The 23,756-nt window shown below is 31.5% G+C and overlaps 4 protein-coding genes across 13 annotated transcripts in view; 2 read left to right on the top strand and 2 right to left on the bottom strand.

Moving 5' to 3' along the window:
- Positions 1-18,759, bottom strand: part of LOC105220910 (mediator of RNA polymerase II transcription subunit 13) — a 31,972-nt gene extending 13,213 nt beyond the window's left edge. Inside the window, exons 1-3 of one of the 10 annotated variants that reach the window (XM_054230284.1) lie at positions 18,475-18,759; positions 13,605-15,357; positions 10,780-11,089 (exon numbers count right to left, since the gene is read on the bottom strand). In XM_054230284.1, coding sequence (XP_054086259.1) covers positions 10,780-11,089; positions 13,605-13,673 — 379 coding nt within the window. In that variant the 5' untranslated portion in view covers positions 13,674-15,357; positions 18,475-18,759. The other 9 variants (XM_054230287.1, XM_054230286.1, XM_054230288.1 and 6 more) reach the window with 9 other exon arrangements.
- A 54-nt stretch (positions 18,760-18,813) lies between these two features.
- On the top strand, positions 18,814-19,949 carry LOC105220912 (39S ribosomal protein L50, mitochondrial). Its single transcript, XM_054230292.1, has 5 exons — positions 18,814-18,955; positions 19,056-19,141; positions 19,201-19,307; positions 19,365-19,567; positions 19,632-19,949. Exons 2-5 carry the CDS (start codon positions 19,100-19,102, stop codon positions 19,865-19,867), a joined length of 588 nt encoding a protein of 195 aa, XP_054086267.1. The 5' UTR covers positions 18,814-18,955; positions 19,056-19,099; the 3' UTR covers positions 19,868-19,949.
- Positions 19,891-21,267, bottom strand: LOC105220911 (uncharacterized). The gene is made up of 2 exons (XM_011197479.3): positions 20,748-21,267; positions 19,891-20,684 (listed from the first exon to the last, which is right to left on the bottom strand). The coding sequence occupies exons 1-2, from the start codon at positions 21,188-21,190 to the stop codon at positions 19,952-19,954; spliced, it is 1,176 nt and encodes a 391-aa protein (XP_011195781.1). The 5' UTR covers positions 21,191-21,267; the 3' UTR covers positions 19,891-19,951.
- Positions 21,256-22,732, top strand: LOC105220913 (uncharacterized). The gene is made up of 2 exons (XM_011197482.3): positions 21,256-21,880; positions 21,963-22,732. Exons 1-2 carry the CDS (start codon positions 21,552-21,554, stop codon positions 22,663-22,665), a joined length of 1,032 nt encoding a protein of 343 aa, XP_011195784.1. The 5' UTR covers positions 21,256-21,551; the 3' UTR covers positions 22,666-22,732.
- The last annotated feature ends 1,024 nt before the right edge of the window (positions 22,733-23,756 follow it).

Here is a 23,756-nt window from a genome sequence, read left to right as displayed (position 1 = left end):
ACAATAATATTAAACGATAAGGCATTTTTTAGTGTGGAATTGCCGAGCAACTGCATTTTGTCAATGCCACTAGATAAAACAAAAACACACTTTCTGTGAAAAAATAATAAAAAAAAAAACAAAAAGTAATTTCCTCATTGTAAAATGACGACATAAAACCTTTTTTTTTTTGTTTGACAGTGGAAAATTAACACTTGAGCACGCGTGTTCTAAAGAAAGATAATTCCGTATGGAAAAGTGTACATCAATGTAAGTAAACTAAACTAGAATTGTATATAAACATGTTGATTTAAGACTACTGTCTCAAGCACATAACTCTTACAATGTATTTAACTAATCTCAATACAAACAAATAGATATGCCTATGAGCGCTATAAATTACAATTATAAGAACATCAAAGTTTAATGCGATTGTTGACAGAAAGATACTCGCAACTTTTACAAAAGCACGGCTATAAAAGCTAGTTTGAAAAATATATATATGGATGAGTATTGAGTAGCATTAAACGGTGAACACCGGGAGAGGCGGGGTGAAAATTTTTGCATATAAATATGTGCGTACTAGATATAACAAAGAGAAGTAGCACATCAAAGAAGAGAAAGTTGCGTATGGGTGTTTAAAATATTGTTTAAAAAATAGTTGAAAGCAAAATTTGCGTTATGGTATATTTAGTAAAAAGTGAAAATTGTTAGAACTTATTCTTTAAATTTTCTTCAGATTTTTTTATTTTATTTATAAAAAATGTATAAGCGTTTAATTTAATTTTTAAGGTATTTTTTATTAATTATATTTAAAGATTAATATAATTTATTTATTTAGTAATAAAATCTATTTATATTTAAATAAAAACTATATCAAGGATATTACCAGACCATAGATAGATATAAAATCTCTTCCGATTACAAAGGCCTCACAATGACTGGAAGAACATTGTCAATTCAATGTTATCCAAAGATTACAAAAAGCACGATCGGATAATAAAATTGTTAGAATTGGTTACAGTTCTACTAAGTCGGCATCTAAGGTCAGAGATTAGCCGGAGTATACGCAAACTTTTCAACCGTTCCGCATATAATCAGAAATGCAAAACATCATAGGCGTCGTCACGCAAAGAAAAACGACTCAATGATTAGCGTTCAGTTATTTTTCACTCGACTCAATGATTAGCGTTCAGTTATTTTTACTGATGAAAACCCTTATAATTGAAGTGACCCGATGGTTTTTAATACTATTTTCATGATTTACGCAAAGAAAAGTGTGTTTAAGCCGCCACCTCAAGTAGGTAATGGTGCGGAATGCCGTCACGTTTTATAGAACAATTTATTTTATTTTTATTGATCAGGAAACTAACGGTAAGCGCATCAAAACAATATGGGAGTCCGTTTTTCTATTATTAAAAGATCTCTGCTGATCTATCTCAAGGATTTTTAAATAAGCTAATGCTCCGATTCATAACGGTCGACTAGTTCGAGTTAAAATCTTAACGTAATTGAAAACGTTTGGAGCTGGTCTTCATGAAAAATGTATGTATACAGAGACTCCCTCTATCATTCAAGGACGGAGCGGATATATGAAGTTTTTGCAAACTCACTAAAAACTAAAGTTTTAAATAAGCTTTCCAAAATAATTTACTTTAAGTGCGTCTACTCTAGTGACCAAGAAAATATGGCCTTATTTTATATTGCTCTAAGAAAATGTTCAAAAAACACGATTTTGTAAATTTTTTTAAACTTTTGAATATTATTCGTGAAATGTCATTGAATAACCATGGCTTTTGCATATCAACTTTTATATAAATGAATCCACAATAAAAATTCTAAGCTGAATAATTTTATAAGTACCGGTGTGTCTAACTTATTGACGAGGAGCGTATTTTCTTCGGACATTTTAGAAGTTTGGATTATTTATGTAAAGGAAACGAGGCCCATATATCAGCATATTGAAAAAATTAAAAAAATAAAATAATAAATGGAGTAAAAATGCTCACATAGAAAAGTAAGCGCAAAATCAATGGATATTGTTCTTTATATCTCCAGCAGTATCTCTCTTATTAAAATTCAAGTAAAAAAAAATTATTATTTTTTTCAAACATTCCGTTACACACAAAAACGCAAAAGGTCACTTTTTCAAATGCAAATATTCTTTTACCGGCGCCAAAAAGTTTCTAAACAAATGCTGTCACAAAGCCTATCAAGCTAATTAAAGCCACTTGTAAAGGGTATACATATAGTACGAAACAAAAAGAGGCCAGTAAGTAAAGTAAAAAAATTCCAGCTGCGAATTTCGACTGAAATAAGTACAACGCATACATTATTAGGGAGAAGTGTGGGGTCATCATCATCATCATATTATGTATAGGAAAAATACATTGAATTTGCCATTATTTTCCGCTCTCGCGCAGTGTTGTGAATTTTACAATAACAATAATAATCAAAATAATAATAACATGCGACAGCGGTAGTAATAACAGCACGTTTTAAAAATAAACCTGTGAATAAACACAAGAAGAGATGTCAAAATACAAAACGAGAAATAAAATTAATGAATGAACGAATAAGAATAAGCTAATAAATAAACCAACCAATCTCAAATGGCAACAAGCAACAGCAGCAGCAGCAGGAGCAACGAATAAAGAATTCATACACAAAAGCGAGATGAGAAGGAAACGAAACGATGAGGCTGTGAGTAATCATAAATAATGCTGCAATGCCACCCTGACCGCTAGTGAGAGAGAGAGAGAGAGAGTAGCGAATGACAGACAAGCCAACAAAAAGAGCGGGTGTAGCGAGAGTTCAACTACGTAAGAAAAAGATGGCAATAATTCATTTTTACCTATAAGTATGCATAGAAGAATCGAGTGTAAGCAGTCGAGTAATATATATACATATATGTATAAGAAGAGCAATATATTTATATCTCACCTTCGTGCGAAGTAAGAGGTGAAGCAAATTGTAATAAAAGGTTGGTCGCAAAGAGCTGTTGATAAGGTAGCTCTATAGTGGCGCACTTTGGTGATGTTTACAAACGACAACAAATAAAGGAAAATGAAAGAAACAATAAGTAATGACGACAGCGGGATAATACAACACACACACACACAAACAATAGCAACAACTTAATTTTTGCGTGCATTAGATACATGCTCTTGCGTTCATGACTATATGCGGCAATATTTGTATTTCATACGAAGAAGTATGAGATATTATTCTATGGAAATTTGCTGTATTTGGTAATTATAAGGATTATTTTAGAGTATTTCACATAACCATCAAATATTTTTTGGTCGGTCACACACCACAGTTTTTTTTTAATTTTTTATTATTTTTATTTTTTTTATTATTTTTATTTTTTTTATTATTTTTATTATTTTTATTATTTTTTATTATTTTTTATTTTTATTTTTTTTATTATTTTTATTTTTTTTATTTTTTTTATTATTTTTATTTTTTTTTTTTATTTTTATTTTTTTTATTATTTTTATTTTTTTTATTATTTTTTTTTTTTTATTATTTTTATTTTTTTTATTATTTTTATTTTGTTTTAATTATTTTTTAAAATTATGAGGTCAACAACTTTGCTTCCGCCGTTTTCCAATAGATATGTCTAGGGTCAAGCACTGGTCTATTAAATCGATTTTTTTTATATCGATCTTGGACATTTATGTCCACATTAGGCTCATCGAATGCTTTCGGATACGTACGGTGAGGCTGTCCTAAGTGAAAAAGAGCCTTAAATTTACAAAATAAAAACGGCGGAAGCAAAGTTGTAGACCTAATTATTATTATTTTTTATTTTTTTATTATTTTTTTTTATTTTATTTTTTTAATTTTTTTATTATTTTTTTCTTAATTTTCTTTTTTATTCCTTTAATTTTTTTCATTATTTTTTAATTATTTTTTATTTTTTAATTTTTTTTTTTATTATTTTATTATTTTTTTAATTTTTTATTATTATTTCTTTAATTTTTTTATTATTATTTTATTATTAATTTTATTATTATTATTTTTTATTTTTTTTATTATTTTTTAATTTTTAAATTTTTTTTAATATTTCTTTAATTTTTTAAATTTTATATGTAATTTTGTTTATTTGTTTGTAAGCCTTCTGATATGATAGCGTATGCCATGGAAGACAATGTGTGACAAATAATCAGCATAGTTGAAAAATTGAAGCCGCAACATATTTGAAATATCGCTGATACAAAACTATACAAATTTAAAAATAAGCAAAACTATATAACAATCCACGAACGATTATCCAAAGCTTAAGCAAATACTATTGCACTGCCGTCGTGTAACCCCTGTATGCCACAGCACAGCCGTACCCACAATACGATTACGAAAATGAAATAATAAAATATTAAGTTCGTATGCACCGTTTTGCAAACAACCAACATAACTGGCTAACCGTACCAGCATTACAACGATAAGTCGATTGAAGCGTGATGAGATGCACCAACCGCACACCGTCGTCGACCAAATCCCCCTAACAACAACAACAACCAAGTTCACAAATACAACACATGCAACAACAACAATAGCAACATACACACACTCAGCCATTAAACAATAGGTTTGCGAACACATAATATAAACATATCTACATGCTGTATATACGTACAAACAACTGAATCTATCTATGTACATACATACATATGTAGGAAGGAAGTTACACAACAACAAAGCGCTGTTTATATTATTCAGCACGTGTACATTTTTATGCTGCTACAAGACGGCTGTTGTCGAGACTCATGTGAGGTAAAAATGTATGTATGTAAAAGCCAAACGTGCATTTGTATGTATATTTGCAGCGGGATATGTTACACACCCCAACTTGGTGAATTTGTAGCTCTCTTCTGCACGGTGGTCCAAAAATGCACAGCCACAATTGTTAACATTTCTACATACATTCATGAAAAACAAAGCACCAACAACCGATAACGCCGGCGTCATTAAGCATTGCGCTCTTTCTAGTTCCTCCCTTGAGAGTGTAGCAAAACACATAGTTGGTAGTGCTGCAGGCAGCATTACGCTCACGTTGCGTCTTACTACAAATCTGTTTTAGGGGTAAATTTTGACAAGTAATTGGTATATTGCAGTTGCAATGGAAATTTGTGAGTTCACACGCTTAAAAAAGTTTAATCCAACACGAAAAGGGGACTAATGCACTCAAACATTTAATGTATGGCGTATATAGTACTTCCAATTAGTGCAAATTACTAAATAAATGAGAAATTACACAAACAACGCCTACACACATACACGGCCATACGGTATGCGATACGTAAAAATTACTCACCAAAAGGTGAGTGCGCAACAACAAAAACGGCGAATACAAGTTTCGTATGGCATAACATTTGCCATTAACATATGAATAACAGTTATAACAGACAACAAATCTTAGCGGTAAATGCCTAATAAAGCACCGAAAAACATTTTCTTTTTGTTATATTATATGCCTAAGTAGGTGCGTGTGCATGTGCGCGTATCTAACAGATAAATTTTTGTGTTATTTTGCCTTAAATTTTTGCGCAAATATTCAATGTTTACGATTAGCAAAGAGCATGCTACAATATAACAGCCCCTCAGTAAACAGAAATGCTGTTGATTTCTTCTTCTCTTTCATATTTTAGCATAGCATAAATTTAGCTTTTGTCTCTGCTTCGGCGGCTTCGGCTACTGTCTTCATTTGCTGTTATTCACAATTGCTTCTTCATTGTCAGCAGGCGCACATCACAGGCCGACTGACTGACTGTTCGGTCTGCCTTACCTAAGCAGGTCTCGCCGGTCTGTGCCGTTTCAATTGTGTGTGTGTGCGTGTTGGCAGTACATAAATATATACATATCTACATATAGAGTCGGTCCATTCCGTCGTTAAGCAGTGCAATAACCCGTAAAATGAGACCAAAGCACGACACTGAAATAAGAAACTCGCACAAAAATATATATATAGATATACATATGTATGTAGTGCTGTATTACTACGGATGCGGGTAAATCAACGAAGTAAAATGCTACCAAACAGGCGTGCTTGCGAGTAGACACCGTTAATGAGAGCAAAGCAAAAACAGCAAATTTTGTTTTATCTTCAAGCAGAAATCCATAGTTGTGTTTGTGTTTTCAGCTCTTTGTTGTTGTTTTTTAAGCGTGCGCATACTGTGTGAGTGTGTGCGTGTATGTTCTTATGTATAAGTACTGCCAATGAGGGTCATTATAATCGCAAGTTAACACTGGCGAACGCTAACCTGAAAACATGCATGTAGTACATATATTTGCATGTGTGTGTGTGTACCAATATCACATACTAAATGTGTCACAACTAAACATTTTCTCGTAAACAAATTCTTAAGTACTTATTAAAAAAAATGGCATATTTCGGCTACTATTAGTGCTTAACAATGGCACTGACGACACAAAAACTAAATAAGGCTATATCACATTTTAATCTTCGAAGCGCTTATTTCACTCTTAACTTCGATACATATTTAGTATCTGCACATATGTATGTATGTATGTTAATATCACAAGGATGAATTCTTTGTATAATGGAATATAAAATAAAGTGGAATGACCGGCGTGGGAAAACGAATTGATCCGAGAATGTTTAAATTTTGCGGCATTATTATTTTCTGACATTTTTCCAAATAAAATTAGCACAATTTTCAATTACTAATAAATAAAAATAAAAAAATATTTCATTTATATTTTATATTTTTTTTTATTTTTTTTTTATTATTTATTTTTTAATTTTTTTTTATAATTTTTATTTTTTATTTTTTTTTTAATTTTTTAATTTTTTTATATTTTTAGGTTTTTTTTAATTTTTTATTTTTTTTTATTTTTTAAATTACATATAAACTTCAAAAAGATTTTAATAAAAAAAAAATAAAAATTATGTCAGTTATTTATGCCTAAATTTATAAATTTATTTATTAATACAATAATTAAATCCAAATATTTGCAATAATTATTAAAAATTATAGTTTGTTTACAAATTGAGAAAACAAATGTCAACAAATTCGCCGGGATTCGTTTATGTTCGATTTTCGCTTTATTAAATATTCAAAACAATCTATAGTCAAGAATGATAGAAATAGAAATTCCTTTACATTTTTTGGGAGTACTTGACATAAAAAATACATTATCGTCAATCATGTCTTAAGCGTACATAATTTGTAGACTTTATGATCTTCAGTCAGGCCGATTTGTAAACAAATATGCGAAGTTGTGAACAAATAGTTCGAAATAATTTACGTAAATTAATTGTTATTTAGTAATAACTTTTGGAATAAATATACTAACGGCAAAAGTTGGGGTTTTTAGCTTACTATTACGATATTGTGGAATTTATGTAACTGAAATTTCATTTAATGACAGATACAGTATACTCTCGAAAAGTAAATCGATTGGTATTTTGGGTAATTTACATTTTCGAATAATTTACTTTTCCAAATATATACATAAATTATCTGTTTTTATAGTATTAAATGCATTTTTAAACTTAAAAAATTCATTCATTTATTTGCTTCAATAAAACATATGGGTTTACATGAAAAACATATTTACATTTACATACATACATATGTATTTACTATGAAGAGAAAAAATCTTGAATATTCTTATGTTTTTTTTTTCTTTTGCAATATATTTTCTGACCATTTTTGTACGACAATTCAAAAAATCTGACACCTGATTTGCATCGTTTTCATTTTTAAACCAGTGGATCAAGTAGGAGAGTTTATTTACTAAAAAGACGCGATAAACAAGAGAGTAAGTGTTTTTGCAACATCGTAAAAAACGCTGCTTGCTTCGTTTCGAATTGTTTATAACACTCTCTGAAAAGTAAATTAAAAAATTTACTTTAATTTAAATTAAAAAATTTACTTTTTCGAGGTGCATGTGTAATCTTAAAGGTGATTAACTTTTCCGCGATTATTTACTTTCTGAGAATTTACTTTTCGAGAGTATACTGTATAAAGGACATTAAAATATTCGAAACGTCAATTCGAAATTGAAGTAGGCATACGGAGACACTTTATATTAAAATACAGTTCTACTTCCCAGTCAGTTCAACTCGAATAATCATAATCGACAAAAAACTTTCGAGTTAGAGAGAGAATTTAAGTTATGGAAGGTAATTTGAATAAAATTTGACTTCTATTGCCACTTCCAGAGTTCGATTTATGGAGAAATTCGAGTTATGGAAGTACAACTGTATCTTCAAATTCATAGCAGTCTCGTTCCAGTAAATTAATATATCTAAACTTCATTAAGTTATCTATTATACATTAGATCTCTTGGTATTCGACTAATCGACCAACCAAATTAACCGGAGAGGGCATTATTATTCAAATAATAATAATATTCAGTTTCCAGTATCCGGATAGTCGTAAGTTGTCGACTACTCGATTTCCGTCATTTCCGTCTATCCGGTTAACCATTCGTTGTCGACTATTCGAATAGTATTAATCGGTTAATATTCATACGAACGGTTACCAACCGGATATTTGAACAATCGGTTTTCAGGTTATTCGAAGAGCCCTAATCTTCAAATGATTTATTTTCAAACAATTAAACAGCAGAAATTCGCAAAAATTAAAGAAAATTGCCTTGGGTATCTTGGATATGCCTTCTAAATAATTCTATACTTAAGTTTTAATAGGCGAACCTAACCTATAAATGTTCAAAATACTAAATGTAATGTCAAAAGCACTTATTTTTCGAACTGTATACCATTTTATCAGCCATTTAAAGAAATGTCAGTTATTTATGCCTACAAGTGTTTGCATGGAGAATAATAGTTAACAAGTTGTTAAGTATGAGACAAAAGTGCGCGCACCTACATATGTACATATAAGTATGTAAATACACATGCAGTATGTGTGTATGTGCATTAAGGCTTTCCCATGACGTACCCTCTCGACTCTCGAACAAACAGGTTTTACTATATCTACAACTTATTATTGTTTTGCGCATACCAAGCATAGAGAAGAATGAGATTGCGGCAGTCGAGAAAAAAATAAATGTGTATAAAGAGAGCGTAACAAATATTGACTCAACACTCAGTGAAGAGTCAAAGAGCTAGCTAGCGCTCTGCTAGCAGCTAACGAAACGAACGTAAACAATACACATAACTGCGTGATGAGAAAATTCGAAAAATTATAAAACTCGTACTATGTAGATATGTATGTGCATAAGTATGAATGTAAGAAAGTGGGTAGCGGCGAGGTGTTTACTACTACATTAGCATTTACACGACAGCTGTTTTACGCCAGCGACTGTGGGGTATACGGACATTGTATATACGTAGTATGTATATGAATATAAAAATCAGATTGTGACGTCTATCACACAACTGGTATTAAAACCAACTTGATGCGCCGTTGCCAATTTTCTTGCGAGCGGGCGGCAGATGAATGGGCACACTCACCGACACTGCTTCTAACCGGCAGATGTGAGACGGATGAGTTGCGTTAAATTGGATGAGACCATTGTTGTTGGTGTAGCCGCAAGGCCGTTCAGCGTTTTTTTTTATCGCAGAGAATGTGTATTGGCGAAAGCCCGAAACTAATCTTAACTTTTGCTCTCCAAAACTACCGCTATTTTATATGCAAACTTACTTACATACATATACAGAAAACTAAACAATTTTAAAAATAAATAATTAATATTTCAGTACTTGTAACAAAAGAAATACGCATGTCCGTAAGTAAATATCAGCATGAAAACAAATAAATACGAATATCATGAGAGAAGTTCACAGGAAGTTGCAAACAAAGCATTTCGAAATTCCATCAAATTGTCTGTAGACAAAAAAAAAAAAAAATCAAGTCACCAGCCACGCGCAATCACGTCGCATCTAACCTGTATAGTATCAGCGCATTTATTCACACACACACACACAGACAAACGCATATACAGCTGCAAATGCACTATGTGCATAGGCTTATGAACCTCCGCAATCATCACCTGCTCTGTGCTTTATCCGCTTTTTAACTCACTTTCTTCCCATGCACATCATCAACTCTCGGCCATTCAACTTTTTCCTTTTTCTCACGATTGCATTTTTAAATCATTTTTATTTGTTTATCGCCTTTGTTATATATGCATATATATTTTGCATACAGAATATTTAGCGTAAAAATACAAAAAAAAAGAGAAAGTGTTGCGCGGCATTGTTAAAAAAAAAACACAATAACGGGTTGAAAAAAGAAAAAAAAAATAATTATTGAACAAAAATATGCATATATTATGAGTTGAATTAACTTCTTTGTAGTATTAAACAATTCTTAGTAATTTAAAAACTTAGTAACTGCTTATAACAATGAATAAAATTCGATTTTTGACTATTCAAACATTCAATTTTGAACAACGCGTCCTTCTATGGACTTAATACGTTAATAAAAACTTGAATAAACTTGATTTACTGCCACTAATACTCTAATACAGCCAGATTTATAGACATCACACATTATCATTTAATAACAACGAAGCAGATTTGAAGGAATTACACACTAATACTCTAATACAGCCAGATTTATAGACATCACACATTATCATTTAATAACAACGAAGCAGATTTGAAGGAATTACAATCATTTTGTGAAACCCATCAAAAGAAAAACGATTAGTCTCTTAGAAATCGTCCAATTTTTGCATAGGTTAGGTAAGGTCGTCCAATTTTTGCATAGGTTAGGTAAGGTCGTCCAATTTTTGCATAGATATTTAAATCAAAATCAAATCAAATCAAAAATATTTATTAAATGGGTTTTCACTTACCGGCTACTTTCAATAATTCCGCATCGACCAATTCACTAAGGTCTGGCTCTTCGCCATACCAAAATATCCATAATTCTTTGGCGGCGGCTAACGAAAGTGGTGGATGTACTTTCGATGTACTAATCTCAAAAATCGGATTTAAATCCGAATTATCCTGTTTGGTGGACGGTATGCGACGCCACACGCAGAGAATGTCAGCTTGCATACATCGTGAATAGGAGCGCAGGATGGGATCATCTAATGGATCACTTGACGCATTTACTCGTTCGCTGTTTACGAACTTACGCCATTTAATTCCGCATAAATCAGTCTGAAAAGATAAAAATATTATTAGAAAAATTTAAAATATTGAAATAAATTTAAATATTATCAAAAGTTTAAAGAAAGTTATTGAAAGTCGCTACCCAGATTGGAAATTCAATGCTGTTTCCAAATGATAAGGAACAATTCTTTAAATTTCATCTAAAGAGAAAAATAAAATTATGTTGTTATTGTAATAACGATTATTCAGCCCTGCCAGAACGGATCATCTAACTGGAGGCCCAGGAAACAAACAGTTTCGATGTGGTCGTACCAAAGGGAAAGGAATGTTAGATGAGTTGGGTTCGTTGGGCATGTAAAGAGGTGCTCACTGTAGGTTAAATAGGAGTTAAACCTGCTAAAATATCCGGAACGAAGTAGCGCAAGGGTAAAACTCCCACTGCAGCCGGTTCTACGTTACCGGAGTTGACCCGAATTTTATTCGGTCAAGGGCTGCCCTTTAGTCAGAGTCTATTCTTGTCATTCAGATATTAAGAATCGGTTGTTGGTTCATGGCGAACATAAGTACTTGCTACTGCATCTAATTAAATTCATACCGATTAGTTCTTAATTAAACCATAATGAATGATAAAGGAAAACTAAGTTTGCGGATTTTTTTTTTAGTTGTTTGTTATAGAAAGCCTAACGATAAAAATAACAAAAATTCAAAATACATATTTAGTAATTTAGGTGGTTGCTTTGAGTGTCTATACCGATTCTACGACAGTCGGATCTCCACAACCCCTGTTGTTTCGGATTTTTATACGACCAAAAGTACTCAGAAGCCGGCAAAATAAATTCAAAAATATTTTAATGTTTTCTTCCGCTACTAACAACAACAACAAGTTGTTTATGAAATATAAGAATGAAGGAATTGAGCAAATTGCAGTATAGATGAAAATACACAATTCACTCAATTCGTAGTGCATAGCGAGTGTAAATAAAATAAATAAAATTACAAGCAACTAAAATAAAAACAAATATTACTTGCATAAACATATGTATGTATGTAAAATAAAATACATATATACATGCACACCTTGAAAAGAATTGAGAATGAGTATGCATTGAAAACGAAAACATGGCCAAAGCGGCGAAAAAATGTGGAACATGCGAACAGTCTTCAGCCGTAAGCATTATCTTTTGGTGGGGCAAGCGCCAAAAAAAAAATTTGCAATTCTCAATGTTCATTGTGGTAAACAGCACAGCACAGCACAGCAGCAGCAGCGGCAAACATTTATACGGTTTAAATGTAAGCACCTACTCGCCGAAGTCAACAAAACACCAGCACCAATTAGGTATGAAACTGTGTTGTCATTTTTTATTTGCTTTGACTTTGGAAATGAGTACGAACACACACACACACACACACACACATACACGTACATACATGCATACATGTGTAAACTAAATAAATAAAAAAAGGAATAACGAATGAGCTAAATATACGGGAGAGCAATATAGCCGCATCGGAACAAGTGAAGAAAATGATGCGCTACAACACACTGGCGGGCATATATAATATGTATAATGTAAGTATAAAGTATGTACAAGTGTACACAAAAATAAATTGAACCGACAGCCACAACAAATGCTACAACGAAATCGAAAATTCCAAATGTATTAAATATTTGTTGGTCATAAATAGAGGCAGAAAATATTTCGAATGAAAATAGTATAATCCTTACTATTTGAAATATGAATCGCAAATTTTTTGCCTCTACTGATTTAATGGACTTTCGAAATATGTATATCAAAAACAAATTGATTATTTACTTTTGGTGCTAAGCGGAAATTTCCTTGCAAATTCGAAATTATTGTAGTTTAAGTTATGTCTTAACCCCGACTTTATAAAAAGCTGTAAGCAACAGTTGTTTAGACCGATAATACATTAATAGATGTGTCAGAGATCTACAGCCGATTACTATCTGCAGAAAACTACTGTGAATTATATTAATTTCTATGAAAAGCACGTACATTGTATAGGAGCAACAAGCCCCTCAGGGAAACTGTAAAATTCAAAAAGTCAGGTGATACTAAGAAACTGAAGCAACACTTGTTTCTTAAGCAAAAAATATGCACTTATACACACATTTTGTAAATATATATTTAAAGTTTGTTTTGAAATACAGTTAAACTACCAAAAACTCGAACTTCTAGTACTCAAAATACTCTATAATGCGAACTCTTGAATTGGCAAAAGAAGTCAAATTACATACAAATTACCTACTCTCTAATTCGAAGGTTTTTTTGTCGATTATGGGTATTCGAGTTAGGAAAATTTCAACTGTATATAACTAGTATGCGTCTAAAATTCACGCATTTACTAACAAAACACATCACTCCCCCACTTATTGCCGGGAATTTGGAAGTGAAAAACAAAGTATTGCCTAAGTACACAAATATATTTATGACTGAAAACTAAAGTAACTTCTGTTGAAACATTAACTTTGTTGCTGTGTCGCTAAGCGTGTACATAAATAAAAATGTAGGTGTATTGTTCTTTATCAATACGATTCACTCACCAGGGCAAAGAAGTTTGTATGGCAATCCTCCAAACTAGCGCCGTTGGTCTGATGATTTTGATGCGTCATAGTTCATGTATTTTTTTTACACAACAGCTCCTCATTTTCTCAATTATCGTTGATAATAAGCTATTTGCGTCTCAGCAAAAATTTCAATTAAATGAGAACTACTACTACACTGCACCACGCAAGACAAAAGCTGACAAAAGCTTCGTTGCTTCTGTATTTTAGTATAACTAAACGATATATTTTATTTTTTTTTTTCACTTTATTTTCACTATAATGCCTACGTCATTACCGTGTCGTTTGCTCAGTTACTGTTACATTCATATGTATATAATACACTGGCTGCTATCGTTATATTGGCGTTTATAACTTTTTGGTTATGCTTTGATCAACTGCCGTGAATCGCATACTATGCGAAAGCGAATTGATAAATAAACCCCCACATGCAAACACATCTACACACACACGCGCAAACGTTATAACGATCTGACGCACAGGTAGGTAATAGGAAGTGCCCTTGTTGCACTACTGTTACTGTTTTCTTTTTATTTTTTCCACAACTTATCTTCGTCTCGCATACACTTATTATTTCGACTTTTTTTTTAATTTAACTTTGTCGCTAAGTAATAAAAACGAATATTTAGATACTTTTTTTACTACTTGTTTATTATTTATTTTTATTTTATTTTTTTATTTTTTATTCTATTTGCTTTCGCACTTTAAGCACTTTCTTTGGTTTTTCATGCACTTGGCTTACGATATTTGTTACAATTTCGTTTTTACTTTGTATTCATTCCGCTTTACATTTTTAACACTATACTGGATTAGGATTCCGATTCGAATTAACATTCGGTTTCAGGTAAATCAATTTCGAAATTACCAACCAACCACAATTTTACTAATACCAGTGCAATTTTTAGTACATTAACAACACTGTCGACGTTTACGATCGACTAGTCGCTACTGCGACTACGATTTCTCACTAACAAACACACGCAAACAAACACAGTTCAGCGACAATGAAATTTGTGCTCTGCTCTTTTGCAATTTTTGCACGAGTTTTGCCACTGATGACGATGACGACGACTCGTGCAACAACACCACCGCCACCGATAAACAGCACAACTGAACGGGATACTAACTAAATGTGCGAACGAGTAAGCGCGGCCAACAAACGAGCAGACGAGTGGCGGCGGCACTATGTGAGAACCGGTGACGTTACGATAGATAGAAAGAACAGCGGCGCGCGCGAGTATGAACACTTTTACACTTTTATTATTTTTTTTTATGTTTTGATATATATTTTTTCTCTGTTTTCTTCACTGTTCACTGTTGATGATGAAGGGTAGTAGCAGCAGCAACCAACACTGCTACTACTGTTTCCGACACAACAGTCACCGACTAATACCGATGCCCCTCAGATTTTTGTTGCTTTGTTGCGACGCAACATAATGAGAAGAGAGCGAATTGCGATGAAAGTCGATGGTCGTTGGCTGAATGACTGGTTGCTTTGCTTGTGGTTCACCGTTTGTGTTGCTGGTTTTTCGTTAATCGTTGATGTTGATGTAGACAAAATATAAAAAATAATAGGTAGGTAATGTATGTAGTTTATTAAATTTTCCACTGCATGCTCAGATATTTTGTGTAGACATTTTTCTTCAATTATTATTCTTATGGATGCGTATGATTTATACTTTGTATGAGTTTAATAAAATTTGGAATTTTTTATGTTTTGTTTATATGCAACCTGGTGAATAAAAATTATTAAGGAATATTGAATTAACATTTATTGAAATTTTTTTATGCTTTCACTAATATTGTTACTTTGATTGCAATTTGTTTCACTGTTAATGCATCTAATGAACAGATGTGCAATTTTCCTCTTTACATACTTACATACACACATACATTCATACATATATGCGTGCGTATGTTAATATGAAATCTTTTTTTACTTTTGAGTTATTGTAAGAGTAGTGTATACTTTCAATACAACAAACAATTTATATATTAAAATAACACCTTGAAACTATACAGTCAACTTATTACTCATGTTGATAATTTTGTTGATTTTTTTTTACAAATTTTTATATTTATTTTTCACGTATTATACCGATTTGCAAAATTATTTATTTTAAAATCTCTTCCTCACTTGAAATATTATTGACCACAGCGATAGCGAACAAGAAAAAATGTTAACCAACGAATAAACGACATACAAGTGCTGCAAGTCGTCTATACACAATGGAAATTTTGCCTTTTTTACTTTTGCTTCTATTTCTACTTCGGAATGGAAATGAACCGAATCGGAGATGAAAAGAGACAACAACAACAACTAGCAGGGTTGCATTTCTTTTCAGTATTTTCGATTTTACAAGTCAAAAGTAGTCAAAACTAGCGAATAAACTGTTTTCTTATATTTTTCTACAAAAACAAAAATCACAAATTGTTAATTGTGCATATAATACACGCCAATATGATAATTATGAATTGCAACATTTAAAAGGTATAGTAGAGAAAGAGCGCATGTAAGAGATTACTGAAATTAACATTGTTTTTTTTTTTTTCTATATATGGTTCGAAAGAAAAAGAGTATCTGAAGAGCGTGTGACGCGGCGTTTGTTGTTCTCTTTACAACTACAGTATTTTTAAAAGCCGACACATAGCGGTTGACCTCAGATACTTTGTCGAGTCAGAGCCCACATTCCAATAACCCACCGAATGTTAGTAGACGTTATCTCATAGACCCTCTTAAATCAAACATTGGCCCTATAATCTTACTTTTCATCTTAGCTATGCGAAGCACTATTTAAACTAGAAATTAAATTATGTACGAACTTATATAAAATGTAGTAATAGAAATACGCAAGTTTGTAACTGAATATTTTACGTTATATATGTATACGTATATATTTATACAAGTACACAAACAAACTATGGCTAATTTATGACTCAAATTATTTAGACAGATAACAGGTTAAAATGATCACCGCATTGTAAAAAAAAAATATATTTTTTTTTATTTATACAAATATCTAATATAATTTTTCATATTCAAAACAATATTTGAAAAAATATTCAGTGATATCAGGAGAGCAAAATTGAAATTTAATTTCATTAACTTTACCAAAAATTTATAGCCGTTATGACTTATGTATATTGTGATATGGCATTATTGAAATTAATTCTTTTGGAAATTGTGGATTAGAAATGCATTATCTCAAAACTCTTTGATTCTCATAATGAGAATTCGAATTATTACGGAAAATTACTTCTAAAGTATTAAGTACTTGACCATATCTATTGGCTTCTTTTAACGTATTTTCAAAATATGGAAACGGCATCCTATTGTTACTAAAATACCCGCGTTGGGGCGGTGGATTAGCCAATATTAACTCTATTCGAATTTGCTTCGATGAGAGGCGACCAGAGAAACAATTGCAGCTGCGAGTGCAACAAAAGACAACAGCAACAAAAAATATTGAGGCAACTTAGTTTCTCTTCGGCTCTTTTTGATTTTTAATACTCCCAAGCGTCTGCTCTATCTTGCATCCTTGCTGGTATTTTTCGCATTTTACACTCTTTTTAATTTAATCAAATACTTGTTTTTATTACTGTTGTTTTTCCATTCGTTTACTTCGACTATTTTGAATGCATATAAATTGTTGTTGCATCGGTTTTTTTCTTCTGTAATACTGAATAACTTTTGTATTACTTTTAAAAGAAATCTTCTAAATAAATCTTTTATGTACATATGTATTTACACACAACGTTAAGATGTTAAAATAAAAATGCTACAGGCGCTTAATATAAGCAATCCGTTGGTCAAACTTTACAAAACACTTCTTAAGTCAAAATAATATTTTAAGCATAATGGTATAAACTAATTCAACACAAACTTTTAAAAAATTAAAGCATTCATAGTGGCTGGCTTTCAGCAATTTCTATGCAAATCAATTGGTATTTACTTTTTTGTACACTTTCTCACAATTCACTTATTTCTCCCGCTTACTTCTTCCGTTCTTCCCTTTTCAAATTCTCCTATTAGCACACATAAAGAGTAATCCACACTTCACGCATCTACTTATACACACAATCTCTTTCATATATGAGGAGTATGCACACATGCATATGGTACACTTTTGCTCCACTTTCCATTCGCACTCTTTATGCTTTTTTTTTATTAAAGACCAATCGATATTTTCAAGTCTTTTGAAGATTTATCCGTTCGTTACATTTTATGTCTCGCAATACACTAATTATTTATTTAAACCTCTCTTACACTTTGTTTTGAACGTGATGATTTATAAACCGATTTTTTTAAACAAAATTTCCATTAAATATACGAATACCGAACACTACCAACCAAAATCAAATCGAATTGCTGACGGTAACGACGACATGACATTTGCGACTGTGGAATCGAAAATGGCGATTATAAGAGAAAAAGCCAATTCTTGGTAAAAACAGTCAGGGATGTATTTTGTTTTACTTAAATGTCTGCATTTGAATTAGTTCTAGGTTAAAGTACTCGACTCAAATAAATTCATAATGAATGTTAAACATTTCATAACTATTAGTAACACTTCTTAATGATTTATTTTAATAAAATGTTTTTTGTTGCCTCTATTTCACAATATGATGATTAATCTCATTTTAAACATGTAGTTTTCATAGAGATACTTTACAAAAATTCAAAAAATCTCTCAAAATCATTAGTTTTTTAGTAAAGACATTTTCTTTTCAATTTATAATAATATCATTAAATTACTTTGAATTAACATTAAAAAATCAGTTAAATTGTTTTGACGCCAAGAAAACACGACACTGCGTCGAGGGGGTGGGATAATTGATTTCCTCTCACTTTTCTCACATATTAGCCATCGTATTCACTTTAACATACGTTGTTACAAGCACCGATTATATGGTGGTCTCGCCAAACGTAGTTGCTGCAAAATCTTTCACTGGTGCAAAATTAATTTTACAAACGAAATGTTTAGTTTTAATATTTGCACAAATATTATTTTATCACAATTAGTCCACGTTTAGAATTACAATTACTATTAATCTATATCGAACTGAAACCATTCCAAATCTTCTACACTGTGCTTTCTTCTATTTTGTGAAGCCGTTCAATCGGCGTTTCGCTGTCAAGTTCAACAGTTTTGGAACTAGAGATGATAATCTTGGCAAAAATATATGCCTAATTTATCGGAGCGATAAAATGATTAATAAAAGGTTTCGATTATTTTTGAAAGTTCCCGTAGAAATTTGTGCCAAAAAAATCACAAAAATCTGGATATATATAATTTTATTATTTCATTTGCTGAAATAGAAGATAAAAGGTATATTAAACAAATTCTTATATTTATAAATATATATTTTTTGTCTAGTTGGTTGTTTCGACTTGCTAATAATGCTACTGTGATCTAATTTTTATTAAAGAAGCAGAATTAATCACATCTGCTACGGCATAGGGAAACATCAAGATGAGTTTATATAAAGGTGTGCAATTTTCAATAATTAAAAATGTAAGTTTTCAATTAAATATTCCAAGATTGTAATCAAATAATAAATAAATATCTAACAGAAAACATGGCACATAACATCCGCTTATTCCACGGCGGCAACTAAAAAATCACATGCACAAGCGCAACGAAATGTCACCGATGTGGGAAAGTCTTTGGCCTGCAAAGGGTACTCATAATATAGTATAATATCTATAAAAAATATTAATGTAATAATTTTGCTCAGGTTTTTGCGGTCACAGAAGCCTTATAATCCACCACAAAATGTCGCTGACACCGTACGTTCAATATGTAACAATCTAAAAATATCCTTCGCAAACGATTACAAGTTGGAGAATTTGGAGGAAAAATTTAAAGTTTTAAATGCCTGCTTTCAAGACTTTCAACATAGTGTGCCGAATTCACAGGTCCATGAATTGCAAAGCATAGGTAAAACTAAAAATTTCGATTTACTCAAATTCTTATTTACATAAAAGATAAATATTATTTACAGGTGATATAGTCAAATTTTACGAGACCTCTGTGAACACCACAGTACCTTATGATGCACTTAGGAATGCCAAACTTCCTGAAAATTTGCATATACAATATGATTATGTACGCTTTAATCCAGACACCGATACAAAGTTTAATGGTCAGACTGCATTCCCAAAGAGTTCTACACTTGTCACGGGTTTAAAGTATCGCGGCAAATATGAAGGATATAATGCAAAGCGTTCCTGGCCTTAAGACCGTTATTTTAATCAAGCAAATTTGTTATTGTACATTTGTTTGTTTGTTTATTAATAAAACTTAAATTTACATTATTATATATTAAAATTTCATGTAGTTTTCTACAGTTCCAACCAGACTTGAATCCATTAACGATTCGAGAGCCTTCTGTACGCGGACATCTTTTAACAGTTCCATAGCTCTGTAATCGGATCTTACTGCTTCTAACGTGGGATATAGTAAATTATAATGTGTTTCTGCTACCGATGGTTTATTCATAATATCAAGTATCCTCTTCTGTAATTCGATTTCAGGATCGGGTACTTTAGTTGCTATATCTGCTGCATCTCCAAGTTCTATTTTCACTTGATGTTCACGACGTTCTTGAAGATATTTTATTATTCGATCGTATTGAAGCACAGTAAGCGACATATTATCAGAAAGTAAATTTAAAAGCGTTTGAATGGCACTTGGGTGGCGTTCGTCTTGCATAGGATTACACATGTTTACCACTGGTAAGGCTTTTGGTAGAGTTAAAGGAAATGCTGTTTTTTTCATAACATCATTAGCCATTTTTTGGCGAAAGTCTTTTGATATCAACATTATTGCATCATCTACGGGCATATTTCGGTGTTCTGCTGGCTGGCCATACAATATGTTCACTGTGATGCTATTATGTTCTTCATGCTGTGGAGTTATCAATATAGCATATAGACAGCCACGAGACGAGATATTTATTAGAACTTTGCCGAGTGGCACATCTTCATTCGGAAACAGCACATCCACTCTTAAATTAATTTCTTTGAGCCGCTGTTCTATATACTCGGCATACTTTCTATAATTGTAAAAAAAAATACTTTTTATTGCCAATGAACTAAAAGTTTATCACTCAACTTACGTATTTCGTCGATCAATTACAATAATTTCACAATCATTGTAATCTGGATTCATATTTTGTGCACTGTTTACAGCAATCGATTCTGGGCCACCAAAGTAGCCGGTATTTATATTTGATGCAGTTGCTACGTTATCAGTCGCTTGCCGCTTAGTAGCTTGCTTGGATGCAGCGTTCCTCACAGTAATTATATTGCCTTTAAATATCGATTTGGATAGTGATGAAGCGACTTTATTCGCTATTTCCTCAGTTTCGAATTGTACGAAACCGAAATTTTTTTGCACCAGTGATCCTAGTACTTTGCCATAAGGATGGCATATACTTTCCAATTCTTCACGAGTGCACGTTGGTAGATTACCAACAAATATTCGATTTTTTGCTAAATTAGGATCACGTATTATTTGTAAATTTGCATTCGAATTTTGTTTATTATCGTTCTCCGCCATTTCTTTGAACAACTATAATAAAACTTATTTCAGTTCGAGCAAAAATAACAATGTCAATTAGGTATAAACGATATTTATTTGTAATATAAATTTATCGGATGAGGAATATATCGATTAGTGTATTTCGATATCAGTAATTCACAATAGCAAAGAAAATTAGCAAATATCTTTCAAATCGATTGTGTATATATTTCGGTGCCGAAAAATATCAATGAACTGTTACAGTTGGAAAATGTTTTTAACATTTTATAAATGTCATTCAAAAGTTGTGCAATGTGCATACTTTACGTCGTAAAAATACTCACATTTGCAGTTCAAGTACACTAATATTAAAATTAAGGATAAATATTACTTACTTTAAATGCGGCGCTCACAACGACTTATGAAATATAGAGATGTTAGGAATAAAGCTGAACGTTTGGACAAAAGTAGCAATTCAATTACTGACGATCGGAATGCTAAACAACATATTCAAAATTTTGAGCGAAAAACGGATAACGGAAGTAACTCTAATGAATTTAGCTTGCCTCAGTTGTCTAACAGTATAAGTGACGGTCAAAGCATAGATGTTAAGAAAGATACATGGAACAAAAGTTCAAAAACTAACGCTAAGGTACAAGAAGTAAATACAAATAATAGTAACACAACAGAAGAAAACAAAGCTACAATGCGGTCTCAGAATAATAAACGGTAAGGGAATAAATAAATGGCACATCTTTTAGTTCTACAATACACTACGAATTCATACAATAAAATTTCAATTTAAATTTAGATGTACAGCAGCGCCATCTTCATCAACTACAAGAAGAGGCAGAAAAAGAGGAACTAGTCGGTCTAAAATCAACCGACAAAACAAAAAAATGCGCACCGCAGCTATTTCAAATGAGTTTGAAGTTAAAGCACCTTTCATATCAATTGACAATTACTTTAATCCCATAAGAAATCCATTGATGCAAGTTGCAAATGCCCAGACAAGGCTGAATAATGATTTTTATTGCCACAACACTAATATGCCAACAAATTATCTTCAAACAACCAAAGACTCGCTATTACCGCCAATGTATCCAAATCATTTTGTTAATCAAAACTACAACAACAGTTTTATTAACCAACAACAATTGCAGTCTTTTGCAGCGTTGGACGCAAACATTCAACCAGCAATGCACTTTCCCACGCCAGACTTAACACAATCACTTGATTTTGATTCATCCACTTCCACGATTTCTCTGTCAGATTCTCTGAGAGAACTGTTTGGATGTGATGATATACGCGATGTTTTGAAATTGGATAAAGTTATATTCCGTATGAGTCGTTTACATTTACAAACATTGGCATTTGTGTTAAATATAGAATTTGATTATTTGCATAGTTTGATTGAGAAGATAATGAAGTTGGATACAGAGACTTTACAGAAAGTCATTTTTGCTTTTCAACCAGAAGCAAATCAACAAAATGATACAGTTACAAATGAATGATTAAATAAATGAAACAACAGTAATTTGTAATGCTTATATAAATAAATAAAAAATGTATCATTATGAAGAGAGTTACGCGCACTATTTATGCATGTGCAGTGTTCTATCTTAAGATTCAGTTTTATAAGACAGTGTTGGACTTTATGTGTAAATAGTTCTTCCTTAATTATGTTTATTGGATGTTTAAGCAAGGAAAGCTGAAATATTCTCCAAATTATTTTGTGAAATTCTCACGAAGGCGAAAAAATGGTGACGAGACCTGAAAGCCGTGGAAATGTGCTTGATAGCTATTATACGTGGTTCTCCACAAACTCTTTGTGGTTACTTAACTTCGATTAAAGCATCTACATACAAATATGTACCGTATATTACACCTTTGGTTACGTTAGAACTGTTAATATTTTTGTTTTTGTGTTTGAAATGTTAATGAGCTATCATGATTGTATTTACAATTCTTCAGTTTAGTTTGAAATTGTTGAGAAAAACTAATACTACGAATATATAAAGAGTTATTTTCCACATTACATCAGTAGGTATTTATTGATTTGCATATATGCCATTAATTATTTCATGAAATTTATTTTGCTAACCGCCCCACTTCGATTCCACCTTATTTATTATAATATTTATTTCATTTCAAACATTTCCAGTCCCCATATATCGGCGTTTCACACAATTAAATTAACTTAATAACGTTAAAAAGAGGTTATTTAACCAAATTGTTATTAGCAATTATGTACTAAATGTAATGACCCCATCAGTGGCGATGATTTGGTTATCGTATTTCATAATTATTAGCTGCAAAACATAAATATTTGTTTTAAATATGTAAATTGTAAACTAGAAATATTTACAAATTCTTTTCAAGAATTGACCAAGTTTAGTAAACTAATATTGCATATTATTAAGTATGCTGTTAGAGATACGAAATAAAATTATTAATTTTTTTTTTTAATTTTAATTTGCATTAACGTGCCTAGGAATACATATTCGGATAATATTACCTACGCCTTCATTTCGATATTAGACTTGACTATAACTCATTGTTTGGATTTATGTTTGTTAAAAATAATGAGTTATTTAGTGAATCA

This window comes from Zeugodacus cucurbitae, chromosome 4 (assembly GCF_028554725.1).
Source record: "Zeugodacus cucurbitae isolate PBARC_wt_2022May chromosome 4, idZeuCucr1.2, whole genome shotgun sequence".
Taxonomy (NCBI): Eukaryota; Metazoa; Arthropoda; class Insecta; order Diptera; family Tephritidae; genus Zeugodacus; species Zeugodacus cucurbitae.
Note: the sequence above shows the minus strand (reverse complement) of the source record. Positions and strands in the feature narration are given on the sequence as shown.